This window comes from Zalophus californianus, chromosome 2, assembly GCF_009762305.2.
Source record: "Zalophus californianus isolate mZalCal1 chromosome 2, mZalCal1.pri.v2, whole genome shotgun sequence".
In the NCBI taxonomy this organism is placed as follows: Eukaryota; Metazoa; Chordata; class Mammalia; order Carnivora; family Otariidae; genus Zalophus; species Zalophus californianus.
This window is the reverse complement of record NC_045596.1, coordinates 100,646,741-100,659,569: the sequence shown is the minus strand read 5'-3', so window position 1 is coordinate 100,659,569 and position 12,829 is coordinate 100,646,741. Positions and strand designations below refer to the sequence as shown.

General features: G+C 41.5%; 1 protein-coding gene across 2 annotated transcripts in view; it reads left to right on the top strand.

Moving 5' to 3' along the window:
- ANXA5 (annexin A5) overlaps positions 1 to 2,111 on the top strand; it is a 31,056-nt gene extending 28,945 nt beyond the window's left edge. The window contains exons 11-13 of one of the 2 annotated variants that reach the window (XM_027599985.1): positions 2 to 60; positions 298 to 420; positions 1,526 to 2,111. In XM_027599985.1, the coding sequence (XP_027455786.1) occupies positions 2 to 60; positions 298 to 420; positions 1,526 to 1,534 (191 nt within the window). In that variant the 3' untranslated portion in view covers positions 1,535 to 2,111. The remainder of the gene's footprint in view (position 1; positions 61 to 297; positions 421 to 1,525) is intronic. The other variant, XM_027599983.1, reaches the window with a different exon arrangement.
- Positions 2,112 to 12,829: the final 10,718 nt, after the last annotated feature.

Genomic DNA, 12,829 nt, shown 5'->3' with positions numbered 1-12,829 from the left:
GTGAAATCTATTCGAAGTATACCTGCCTACCTTGCAGAAACCCTCTACTATGCTATGAAGGTAAGTGTATATCTTGAATCTTCCATCTAATTAATTTATCTTTCTAGCTATCTTTCCCTGTGTATTATGATGATTTAAATGATAGACTTTGGTTTTTTTTTTTTTTAATTCTCCTTAAAACATGCAGTTCAATTCTACCAAATTGTTTTACTTTATCAATTCATCTTAACTCAGGGAAGTTTGATGCTCTGTTTGACATTTTGAAACAGTGTGCCTCCCTTTTTTTCTTTCTTATAGGGAGCGGGGACGGATGATCATACCCTCATCAGAATCGTGGTGTCCAGGAGCGAGATTGATTTGTTTAACATTAGGAAGGAGTTCAGGAAGAATTTCGCCACCTCTCTTTATTCCATGATTAAGGTAGTAGAACCTTTCTTTAAATTATGTTCAGAAATCCAGAGCAGACCAATAGATAGCATGTAAGACAAGAGATGGGAGAACCCACTTGTTGTATAAAGTTTCAAATTTTAGTGGCGTGATTAGAGCCGTGACTTATAAAGCTCGGCTTATAATATTTCCTTAAAGTACAGATGATGGCTCCCAAGTGAAAGATGGACTCTTGGTGAGGCTGAGGCTCTTGGGGAGCTTAGGAACATCATTTAGTAGTGGTGACAGATGACTCATCAAACCCAGCCCCCGCCCCTGAAGATAATGTGTTTGTTCTTTCTCTCTTTTATCAGTTCCAGGTGTCCTTATCAGTGCCTCCTTCCTTTCACTTCGATCTTTCTTTATTGTCTGTTATCACCTTGTCTCTGGTAGTAGTTCGTAGTTCAGGAAAGAACCAGCCAGGTCTTATCAGAAATAAGTAAAGAGTTTAGGTATTACTATCATTTTTGTCTTTTTTAAAAAGCTAGGGAGACTGTGGCCTATACTTAAATTTGGCTTAAGGCCTTTTGACTTTCTTTCTTTCTTTTTTTCCCTTTCTTTTCTCTCTCCTCTTTCTTTTGATAAAAGGGAAAGTGGGCCATATGCAAAGCAGGATCTCAACTAAGCAAGCTTTGGACTTTGTGTGTAGGTGTGTCTGGGTTGAAGGGCACTAGAGACTTCTCACATGCACTCTTTGCTTGAAACATATCATACATATCTGTGTGTGAGATAAGCAGAGGTAAAGCATATCCTGCCCCTCTGTCTTTGAAGCAAAAACACAAGAGCCACACAGTCCCAGGGTTGCCTCCCTTAGCCAGACACATAGTATGTGATAGTAACTTAAAGGTTTAGAAAGCTCGGTTTGAATGTCATTGTAAAAGCTTCCTTGTTCTCTGCATTACCAGAGGGAAGAACATACTTCATTGTCTCAGAGCTGTGCCTTTAAGGGGTAAAATTAGAAAGTTAAACACATGTTACATTGGTAGGAAACTCCTTGTATAACATTCCTGATGTGAAAGTCACATACACAGAGATTATTCACTTGGGAGCAAAGTCACATGAACTTGTTACCAGACACTTAGTTTTTGATTTTCTGCAGCTTCTGTGACTCATGGAGGGTAACGGAGTACATTCGGGTTTCAGGGTGATACGTCTGGGGACTATAAGAAAGCCCTCTTGCTGCTCTGTGGAGGAGAGAACGACTGAGGTACCAGCTGGAGAGAGATCCTGCGCCATGCTGGCCACAGCCGCCGTGACGCCGGCGACCTTCCTAAGCCTCTCACTGTGCTTGCTTGTATGCCCGTGCCTGACGCATTGCCTTATTCATACTAGCGTGCTAATGACCAAAACATACATGTTGCAGAAGAAGAATAGCAGTGCTTCTTGCTGATGTTCAGTAAAGCTCTTTCTCTTTGTCTTTTGTAGTACTGAAGCATACTTACATTACTAAAGTCTAAAGTCTGGGTCATTTAGATTTTCTTTTAAAAGATCTGACTGCTTTTAGCCTTTTTAAAAAACTTCATTTATATTAAATTGATAACTGTATTTCCTTAATCGGAACCTTAGCCTTAAAATGATGAACTCCTGGAAGTGTTATTAATCAAGTTTGCTACTAAACTAAACCTGAAAAATTACGGTGGTTGCATTAAAAGATTAATGAGAAATAAACATTTCCTTCCCCCTGACTCGTGTGGGTGTGTGTTCAGAAAAACTTTTTAAAAATTATTTTTATTTGACTATGGTTGATACAAGGTTCCTTTAGTTTCAGGTTCTCTGTGCTGCGCTCTCCGCAAGATGGCCACCATCTGTCACCATGTGACACTGTTCCAGTATCATTGACCGTAGTCCTTACGCTGCTGCTTTTATTCCTGTGACCTAGTCATTCCGTAACTGGGGGTCTGCATCTCCCACTTCCCTTAACCATCACTTTGTTCTCCGTATTTATAGGTCTGATGCTGTTTGTTCGTTCAAACAGTGCTCCAAAGACAGAGGGCGGCAAGATATGCTCTACCTCTGCTTATCTCACACACAGGTGCTGTTTGTTCATTCATTTGTTCTTTAGATTCCACATATGAGTGAAATCAGATGGTATTTGTCTTTCTCTGTCTTATTTCACTGAGCACAATACCATTAACAATGATACCTTTTTTCAAGCTATATATATATATATATATATATCACTGTGTAAGTTTAAAGTATACAGCACAATGAATTGATTTATATAAATTGCAGAATGATTACCATAATACATTTGGTTAACACCTGTCATCTCATAAAAATTAAAAAAAATTTTTTTTTCCTTGATGAGAACTCTTAGGATCTGTCTTTCAAATATACTGTGTAGCAGTGTGAACCATAGTCATCACATTGTACATTACATCCCCAGTACTTAATTTATCTCAAAACTGGAAGTTTGTACCTTTTGACCACTTTCATCCAATTACCCCATTCCCCATTGCCCACCTCTGGTGACCACAAATCTGATCTCTTTTTCTATAGCTTTGGTTTGTTGATGTTGTTTTTTTGGATTCCACATGTGAGCTCATAGAGTATCTTTTCTGTGACTTACTTCACTTAGCATAATGTCCTCAAGTTTCACCCATGTCACAAATGACAAGATTTCCTTCCTTTCTATGGTTAAATAATCTGTTATGTATCACATTTTCTTTATCCATTCATCCACTGATGGACAATTAGGTTGCTTCCATGTCTTGGCTATTTGTAAATAATGCTGCAGTGAACATGGGTTGTCTCTCAAACCTTTGTGATTGTCCAAGCAGCCTACTTTCATTCTTAGTGGCTCCCAGGAGTTGAAGGTGTGCCAAGACCTATTAGTGTCCTAGAATGGGGGATCTCAGTCATTACCTAAATTGAGGCTGATTGGAATCCAGACTCTCAGCAGCTTTTAAGGTATGCAAAAATACCTTTGTCAGGGGAAGACTGAGAGATGGGCATCTCTGTTTGCCTCTTTGCTCTTTGCACTGAGTCCTAGGGTGATGGCCAGTTAGGAACTGTTTCTTAGTTTGGTACTCTCCCATTGAACTGGTGAACAAAGTCTTTCTGGCCTCCAGAGCCAGGCTATCTGGAGCGTTAACCTGGAGTGGGGCAGAGGGAGGGAATGAGGATGGCACCTGCCAGTCTGCCTAATAGGCCTCTTTTCGCAGAAAGACTGGGCACATGTTTCCCTCTGCTAGCTCTGTGCTATGCCCCGGGGCGGGTAGCTGGTGGAAACTATTTCTCCATTTGTAACAGCCCTTCAGGCCCTGTGAGCACAAGCCACACTGGCCACCAGAGCCAGGTGATCAAGAGGTATCTCCTGGTGGCAGCTGTAACAATCAGACGAGTGCACAAGCTCCCACCCAGGAGCACCAGTGAGCCAGACCCAGGTGGTGGGAGGCACAGAGAGAGTGCCCATTGTGGCCTCTGTCACCCGAGAGCACCTCAGTAGGCCTGGGGGCTGCTAAACCAGAAGCCTGCCCCTTAGGCTGAAGCTCTAAGACAAGCAAATAGGCCTCTTTCACAAAAGGATTGAGGGTGGGTTTCAGTCTGCCCTCTCTGTGCTTGGGTGTGGTAGCCAGCCCGCACCATCTCTTCCTTTGATCCAGACCCGTGCTTCCCACGACCCTGAGCCCTGCTGGCCGCCAGAGCCAGGTGATCAAAGGGTGTCTCCTGGGTGGCAGCCTTGAAAACGGGGGCACCGGAGATCCTGATCACACGGGGGGAGAGTGAGAAGACAGTGCCAGTCCTCTGAGTGCTTTGGAGAGGATTTTTTTTTTAATTTTATTTAAATTCAATTAATTAACATAATGTATTATTTGTTTCTGGGGTACAGGTCTGTGATTCATCAGTCTTCTATGATACCCAGTGCTTTGGAGAAGATTATAGTCAGCCCTTAGGGTGTGTGTTTAATTGCAAGCCTGCCCCTCGGGCTGCAGCTGTGATGAGACCTACTAGGCCTCTCACAGATGAGGCTCCCCTGTCTGTCGCCTCTCTACTGTCCCCTGGGGGTGGTGCGCAGTTAAGAACTCCTTCTCTGTTGCTTACAGTCCTTTGGGACCTACAAGCGTCAGCCCTGCTAGCCACCAGAGCCGAGTGATCTAGTGGTGTCCCCTGGGTGGCAGATGCACACACTGGGACTTCCCAGGAGTGGACATGTGCCTTTCTGGGAGTTACTGAGGACCTGGAGTGAGGCAGAGGGAGAGCGCAAAAGTGGTGCCTTGCACACCTCCCTTTTAGGAGATGATTTCCTTAGATATGCGTTAAATTAGATGCCTGCCCCTCCGTGCTGATGCTTTTAAGATAAGCAAAATTGGCCTGTTTCACAGAAAGTCTCGGTGCTTTTTGGTTCGCTGCCTCTGTGCTAGCTCCCGGAGTGGATGAGCCCGCATGAGCCCTGTAAGAACTGTGTCTCGGTTCGCCAGAGCCTTGTGGGTCCTGTGGATGCGAGCCCTGTTGGCTTTCACAGCTAGATGTTTTGGGGGCTCATCTCTCAGGTGCAGGGCTTAAAAGTTGGAGTGCTAACTGTGGGGTTCAAACCCTGTGCTTCTCAGGGGGAGGCTCAGGGTTGTGAGTTCCCTTGCAGCTGTGGGTTGTAGCTTCTCCTTCCAGGGGTGTGGTTTATGGGGAGATTGTGCCGGTCTGTCCTGCCCATTCCCAGGTGGGTTTTTTCTTGTTTGCCCAATGCATAGCAGTCACTCAGCTAGTTTTTTGTTTTTGTTTTAGAGAAAGAGAGCATGAACAGGAGGAGGGACAGAGGGAGAGGGAGAGAGGAGAGAGAATCTTGAATAGACTCCATGCTGAGCTTGTAGCCTAACTCGGGGCTCAATCTCACGACCCTGAGCTCATGATCTGAGCCAAAATCAAGAGTCGGATGCTCAACAGACTGAGCCACCCAGGCGCCCCTTTGGGTTTTTTTTTTTTTTTAGAGGAAATTATTCCATATATAGTTGTAGATTTGGTGTGTGTATGGAAGGAAGTGAGTTTTCTTCTTTTTTCTATTGATAAGGTGAATTATATCAATTGATTTTCCAATGTTAAGCAATCTTGAGTTCTCAGGATCAATTCCGCTTTGCCATGATGTATTATCATTTTAAAATATTGCTGGATTTGTTTTGTTACTATATTTTTGAGAACTTTTTCTGTGTTGATGGGGCATACTGGCCTGTAGCTTTCTTTTCTTGAAATATTTTTGTCTAGTTTTGGTATCAGAATAATACTAGCCTCATAAAATAAGTTGGGAGTGTTCCTCCTGTCTGTGTGAGAATTTGTGTAGACTTGGCATGAAAATTTTACTTATGTGTTTGGTAGGTTTTCCAGTGAAGTCATTTGGGCCTGGAATGTTTTTTGGAAGGTTTTAAGCTGAAAAATCAAATACATATAATTTTTTTAATTAAAATGAAATGTTTACTAAAAATCTATCTCAAAATTAATCATTGCACATCACTGGGTGTTGGCAGAATAGTTGAGAAATAAGATGCCCTAAAGTATTCTGTACTCTATTTCCAATTGTTATAAACAATTTTGATCATGTCAGTCTTTTTTTTTAATTTAAATTCAGTTAATTAACATACAATGTATTATTTGTTTCCAGGGTACAGGTCTGTGATTCATCAGTCTTATATAATACCCAGTGCTCATTACAACATATACCCTCCCCAATGTCCATCACCCAGTTACCCCATCCCTCTCCCCTCCTTCCCTCTAGCAACCCTCACTTTGTTTCCTATGATTAAGAGTCTCTTATGGTTTGTCTCCCCCTCTGGTTTTGTCTTGTTTCATACAATCTTTAATACATAGACATCGAATATATATCTATATAGATCACAAACTTAGTGGCTTAAAATAACACAAATTGTCGTATAGTTCTGGAGGTCAGAAGTCTAAAATAAGTCTCAATGGTTTAAAATAAAGGTGTTGACAAGGCTGTGTTCCCTTCTGGAAGCTCTAGGGGAGAATCCCATTTCCTGTCTACTTCAGCTTCTAGAAGATACCTGCATTTCTTAGCTCTTGGGTCCTTCCTCCATCTTCAAAGCCAGCATTCACTTTAATTTCTGCTTTCTGTCCTCACATCTTTCTCTTACTCTGACTCTTTCCGTTTTGAAGGACCCTTGTCAATTACATTGCCCCCGCCCCATAATCCAGGATAATCTCCCCATCTCAGGATCACATCTGCATATTCCCTTTTGTCATAGGAGTTCACAGATTCTGAGGGTTAAAACAAGGACATATGTATTTTTTGGGTGGGGGACATTTTATAGATGGTTTTAGGAAATGATTTTGTAGTATACACACTCTGTTAGGGTAGTAGTGCTGCTCCACATTCTCCGCGTGAGCAGAACTGCCATATAGTAGATGCCTGGTTAATTCTGCTGACATAAATGGGGAAAAGCATTTCTTTACTAGATTTTTTTTTTTTTTTTAGATTTCATTTATTTATTTGACAGAGCGCGAGCGAGAGAGTACAAGCAGGGGGAGCGGCAGGCAGAGGGAGAGGGAGAAGCAGGCCCCCTGATGAGCATGCAGCCTGTCCTGGAGCTTGATCCGGCTCATGACTGGGAGCCAAAGGCAGATGCTTAACCAACTGAGCCACCCAGGCAACCCTCTTTACTTGATTTTTTGACTTGTATTTCATTTCAATCATCAAAACCCTCTAGGGACAAGTTTTTCCTTTCTCATATGCCTGTGTGTGTTTGTATTTCACATAAGAGGTTAAGAATCAATTTGTCAATTTGTGTGTGCACACCTGGAGGCCTCTCCGGCCAAGCCTGTGCAGTCTATCTTATGCCCAGTGGGTGGTGCTGTTGGCATAAACTCACTTTCATCACATTCAAACCACTTGTATTTCATAGTAGCAAACTTTAAAATTTTTCAGCATCAGATGACTTTCCAATACAATCGTCCTCACTCTAACACACAGACAAAAAGTCAATCTAAATTTTAACCCCCTTTTTGATTACTTATCTGGCACTTGGTTTAGAATCATCCTGTTTTCCTGGGCTTAGGGCATTTTTTTTCCCCCTTTATAAAGCACTGGTTTATCCTTTGCCCCAAGATTTTGAAGTCTAATTCCTACCTTTTTCCTAGGTAGTTCCACCCATATTCCTGTGTTATATATAAAAATGACTATTTTCTTCTTCATTCATGTTTTTCTATTGGTTTCCTGCTATAATAGATGACTATTTAAGGTCATTTACTCTATTCCATCTTCTCTTCTACCTCCTCTCAGCATACTTAAGTTACTCTTTTTGGTGCCTTTCATGTTTATCTATGTAACTTTAAGAAATATGTTTACATTTTTATTTCTTGTTCCAACAATTATGGAAAGAATCTCTAGACTCCTCATTTGGAAAGGCTAGGGTAGCAGAGACTCTACCTTTCTTCTCTCCTTTCCCCTTTCCGTCTTCCAACTCTGGTTAACTGTAATTTTGCTTTTCAAATTGTCAGCATTGATTCTGTTTACGTTCTATTCTATAATCCCAATTAAGTCATTATATTTGTCAGTATATTGATTCTACAATTTGGAAATAAAGAATTTCAGATTATCAACTCATAGCTAACCTACTTTTGTTCCATGATTTCATTTCCCTTCTTTTGTACTTGTATGTCCCGCCCTCATTTATTGTTTCTTAAGTGTTTGTAACAGTTCTTGGATGTTGCCCTCACTACATTCTCCTGGAAATCTAGCACCTTCCCCACGTTTCTCCTCCTGGGATTTCTTTCCCGCAGCTCCATCCTTTGATTTGACTGTTTTCTTTCTAGGTCTACTGCCTATCTGCCTACATGCCTGCCTGCCTTCCTTCCTTCCTTCCTTCCTTCCTTCCTTCCTTCCTTCCTTCCTTCCTTCCTTCTTCCCTCCCTCCTTATTTCTTTTCTTTCTGGCTAAGTATAGGGGTAGGAAGTTGGTGAGAGAGGTTCTGAGCTCCAGGGTATAGTGTGTATATGAGCCTTGTTTCATACACAGATTTACAATTAATTCTTCTGTTTTAGGTCCTGCATGTCATCCTGCATGTCATCCTTATCTCCATCCTACTTGATATCTGTGTCACAGGCTTTTCTGGGGTAACATAGAGAAGACTGCCTTTCTTTACACTTGCAGCCTCTTTTTTGTATATTTTCAGTTAGGGCTTCATCACTTTCCATCACTCTTCTTTCAGCTTTCCATTTCCTAGAAATTTGATGACATTTCTCTTGTGCTGATGGCTTCCCTGTCATTCTCTTTATTGTGAGATTTTTTAATGCCTTGATTCTCATTTTAATAGTGTCCAGGTCTCATAATTGCTCAGACTGCCATCTTGAACTGGATGTTCTAAAATGACTTCTCAAGTGCCCAGGCTCTTCACAGGGCCTTTTACCAGTCCCGCCTCATCCCCCATGCCCTTGTCATTCTTGTTTCCCTTTGTGCAACTGCTGTGACTTCTTTCCAGAAGCCCAGTCCTATTCCTACTACCAGGCCAGTGTATAGTTGACCCTTGAACAACATAGGTGTGAACTACATGGGCCCATTTATGTGTGTATTTTTTTCCATAAATACAGTACAGCACTGTTTGTGTATTTTCTCTTGTTTATGATTTTCTTAATAAGAAAATGTCTAACATTTTCTTTTCTCTAGCTTACTTTATTATAAGAATAAAATCTATAATTCGTGAAACATACAAACTATGTGTTAATCGACTATTATGAGTAAGTCTTCCGGTCAACAGTAGGCTATCAGTATTTAAGTTTTTGGGGAGTCAGAAGTTAATATACAGATTTTTGACTGCACATGGGGTCAGTACTGCTACCCCGCACATTGTTCAAGGGTCAACTGTAGTATTTAAAACCGCCTTTGTACCTCCCTCACTGAGGATGATCCTAGTTGCCCTACAGCGCTACGGACGGGAGTCCTAGTTCTGATCTCTGGGTCCCAGATTTGTCCTGAAGACATGACTTCTCCTGCCTCTTATGCCCCAGACTCCTGGGACTTCACTTCTGCTTTCTTTCTGTTTCTAGCAACTTCATCTTGTGTTGGCCTCTTCTCTTTGCCCATTGGTAGTCTCACGAGTCAACCAGAGCATAGCACACCTCCCAGATGATCATGGCCAGTGTGCCCCAGCCACCATCTCAGATTCCCTGTTACTGTGGACCATCTGTGTCACTGGGCCCTCACTACTTTCTCCTGGAAATCTAGCTGCAAGTTGCTGTCTGTTTGTCCGCTGAGGTGGCCACTTCTTTGAACACTTCCTTGTCCTCCTGGTTGCCCTTCCTGCTTTTCATTCAGTCCGCCTCCAACTGTGCTCTGACCTAACACATCTTCTGTCATTAGGCACCATCTTCTCTCCACTTATTGCTTGCTTGGGCTGCTGCAAGGAAAACAGAGATACTTGGTACTTTCATCTCTTCACGTATCACCCTCCAATTCTCCAATTCCTACAATCTAATATATCCTCAGTGGGGGCAATATCATCCCTAACAGGATAGAAATTGGTTTTTGGGAGCTGAAAAAATTTACTCTTTTTGTGTCTACAGCACAGATACATCACACAGTACATGAACAGATAAGCAGCATATCTGTGGTATTAAAATTTCACGGGCAGTGGGCATTAGGAAAAAAATGTCTATGAAAATCCCTTGTGTGTTGGGGGGCAATAATTTTTTTTATAATTCATATTTTATTTTATTTTTGGGGGGTCTCTTTCTTTAAACTTTACTTCTTTATTTTTTTTTTGTTATGTTCAGTTAGCCGCTGTATAGTACATCCTTAGTTTTTGATGTAGTGTTCAACGATTCATTAGTTGCGTATAACACCCAGTGCTCCTTACCACACGTGCCCTCCTTAATACCCATCACCGGGTTACCCCCTCCCCCCACCCCCTTCCCCTCTGAAACCCTCAGTTTATTTCCCGGGGTCCACAGCCTCTCATGGTTCGTCTGGGGGCCAATAATTCTTTAAAAAGGTTAAGAAACACTGCTATGATCTTGGCCAGTTTACTTCTCAGGTACCATTTTCATTGTTTGCACTTAGCCAGAAACCTTCAGTAGTCCCCACGGTCAACATGATAAAGCCAGAATTTCTTGTTCTGTAGTTTGCTGCCCTTCATACTTTGTTCCCAATCATCTTTCCAGGGCTAGCTCTCACTGGTGTTTCTACGTAAATCCTCTCTAGCCTCCTAACCACAGCCCTTGCTTTCTTACTTTGCTGTTGCTAGTCTCCTACCCGAATGCCTTTCCCTCATCTCTTCCCTATGAAAATCCATTCAGATTTCAAGGTCCAGAAAAACTCCAGCTCTGTCTTTAAGTCTTTCCTAACCACTTCAGGCAAAAGCAACCTCCCTTTCTTTTATGTTTCAGTAGTTTATCTTACCTATATCATGAAGTAGATGGGAATTTATTATTTTGTGATTTTAATCTACTTAGATCTCTCCCCCAATAGCTGTCTTATACTAGCCTTATTCTAGCCTTATACTCTGCTCTAGTTAGAATAGTCCATGTGCAGTTGGCACTGTTACTTTTTTTGTAATTGATTTAATCATTTCTAATTTTGATTAACAATAAAAGCCCAAATATATATATTGGAGGAAGACGTAATAGGAGAAACTTTGTTGATAGTGTGAAGAAATAGATTTACGTGCTTTTTCTCTTTATCTTTCTAATTAATAAACTAAATACGTTTGTCAATGAGCAGAACAGTGTGTGGCAGACATAAACTAAAAGCTTTACAGAAGCCATAGGTCATGGTATTGTCATTTCTCACTGTTAAAAAAATTGATTATAATAGCTAACCTGGAGTTGTTGTTTGCAGTCAAGTAGTTTTAGATATCATGAGAACTTTAAGAAGCTTCAGATAGTGATTGATACTGAGACTCATCTCTCTTTGTGGAGAACAATTATTTCTGCTTAAGAACTTACAGTCTGGTGGGAGATCTCCACTGATGGGCATGACCTGAAGACCCTACCCAGTTCCATCTTTGATACTGGGCCAGGTTGAACTGGATTGCCCACATGAAGACTAGACTTGTGTAAGAGTACCAGAGAGAGGGAAAGAGAGAGAGAGACAGAGAGAGACAGAGAGAGGAAGAAAAGAAATAGAGAGGGGAAAGGAAAAAGAAGAGATATTGATTGAGCTTCAATAAACTTATAGAATTTTTATATCTAAAAATTTCAAACAGAATTATTTTCTTATAGCATAGTTAAGTTTTATATCATTAAAAAAACATAAAGTTGTGTTTTTCAATACATACTGGGTGGGGACATCCACCAAAACATGCTTAGGATGTTAGAGACTTTTATCTTGTCTGGAGGAAGTAAAGATCAAGGCTTTTATTTTGGAGGATCCTGGAGGCTGGGATATATCTCAGATGGGCCTCAGTGGAAGGGATGCTGGCAAGGGAAATCCCAGGGGGCAGCAGTGGATCTATGAATGGGGGGTTCTGGCAGTCATCTGCTCATATGAATCCTGTATGTAAGGAGGTACATAATATATCTCAGTAGGGTAATGATTAAGAGCATGGCTCCTGAGCTAGACTGCCTGACTTAGAATTCCTTCTCCACCATCTACTAGCTATCTGACTCTGAGTAGGTCACTTGATTTCTCTGACCAATTTCCTCATGTGTAAAATGAGAATGATAGGTGTGTACTTTATTGAGAATTACATGAGTTAATACTTATAAAGATATACCTGGGCAGAGTAAGTTCTCAAGCATGAAGGTTTTTTTATTCCCTGCCTCTAGTGCTACGGGTGGCATGTAGAAATCGTGATATTAAATATTTGCTAAATAATAAATGTGGCACCACCTGTGAGAGGAATGAACTAAACCTTTTGTGAGTCTTTGGAGAATGACGATGCAAAGATCCAGATCCTAATAGCTCTTTATTAAACGATAATCTTAAATAAAATTACTAGGTTTTTTTTTCAAAATTTTATTTTATTTATTTGAGAGAGAGAGAGTGAGTGAGTGAGAGAGAGCACGAACCGGGGGAGCGGCAAGCAGAGGGAGAAGCGGGCTCCCCGCTGAGCAAGGAGCCCGATGCGGGGCTCCATCCCAGGACCCCGGGGTCATGATCTGAGCTGAAGGCAGCTGCTTAACCCACTGAGCCACCCAGGTACCCCTAAAATGACTAGTTTTTATTTATTAAAGTCTATTGCTAGGTTCTATTTTATGTATATGTGACAAGGGGAATCATTAGTTGTTTCTTGTTTTTCCTTGGTGATGGTTTTGCTGCTGAACGCTCACTAGGAAAGAACAAAGTTTTCATTTCTTCATCCCAACCTAGAAAGGGGAAGGCTGGGATTTGTGTTTCTCCAGGTTTAAGCTGTGAGGAGCATCTGTTTCATGTGTTTTCAGCATGAAGGAGGCAGAGATGGAAGTGGGATGGCGAGATTATGCAGGATCAGTCCTGAGCGGGAAGGCTGCCTTTCAGAAGATG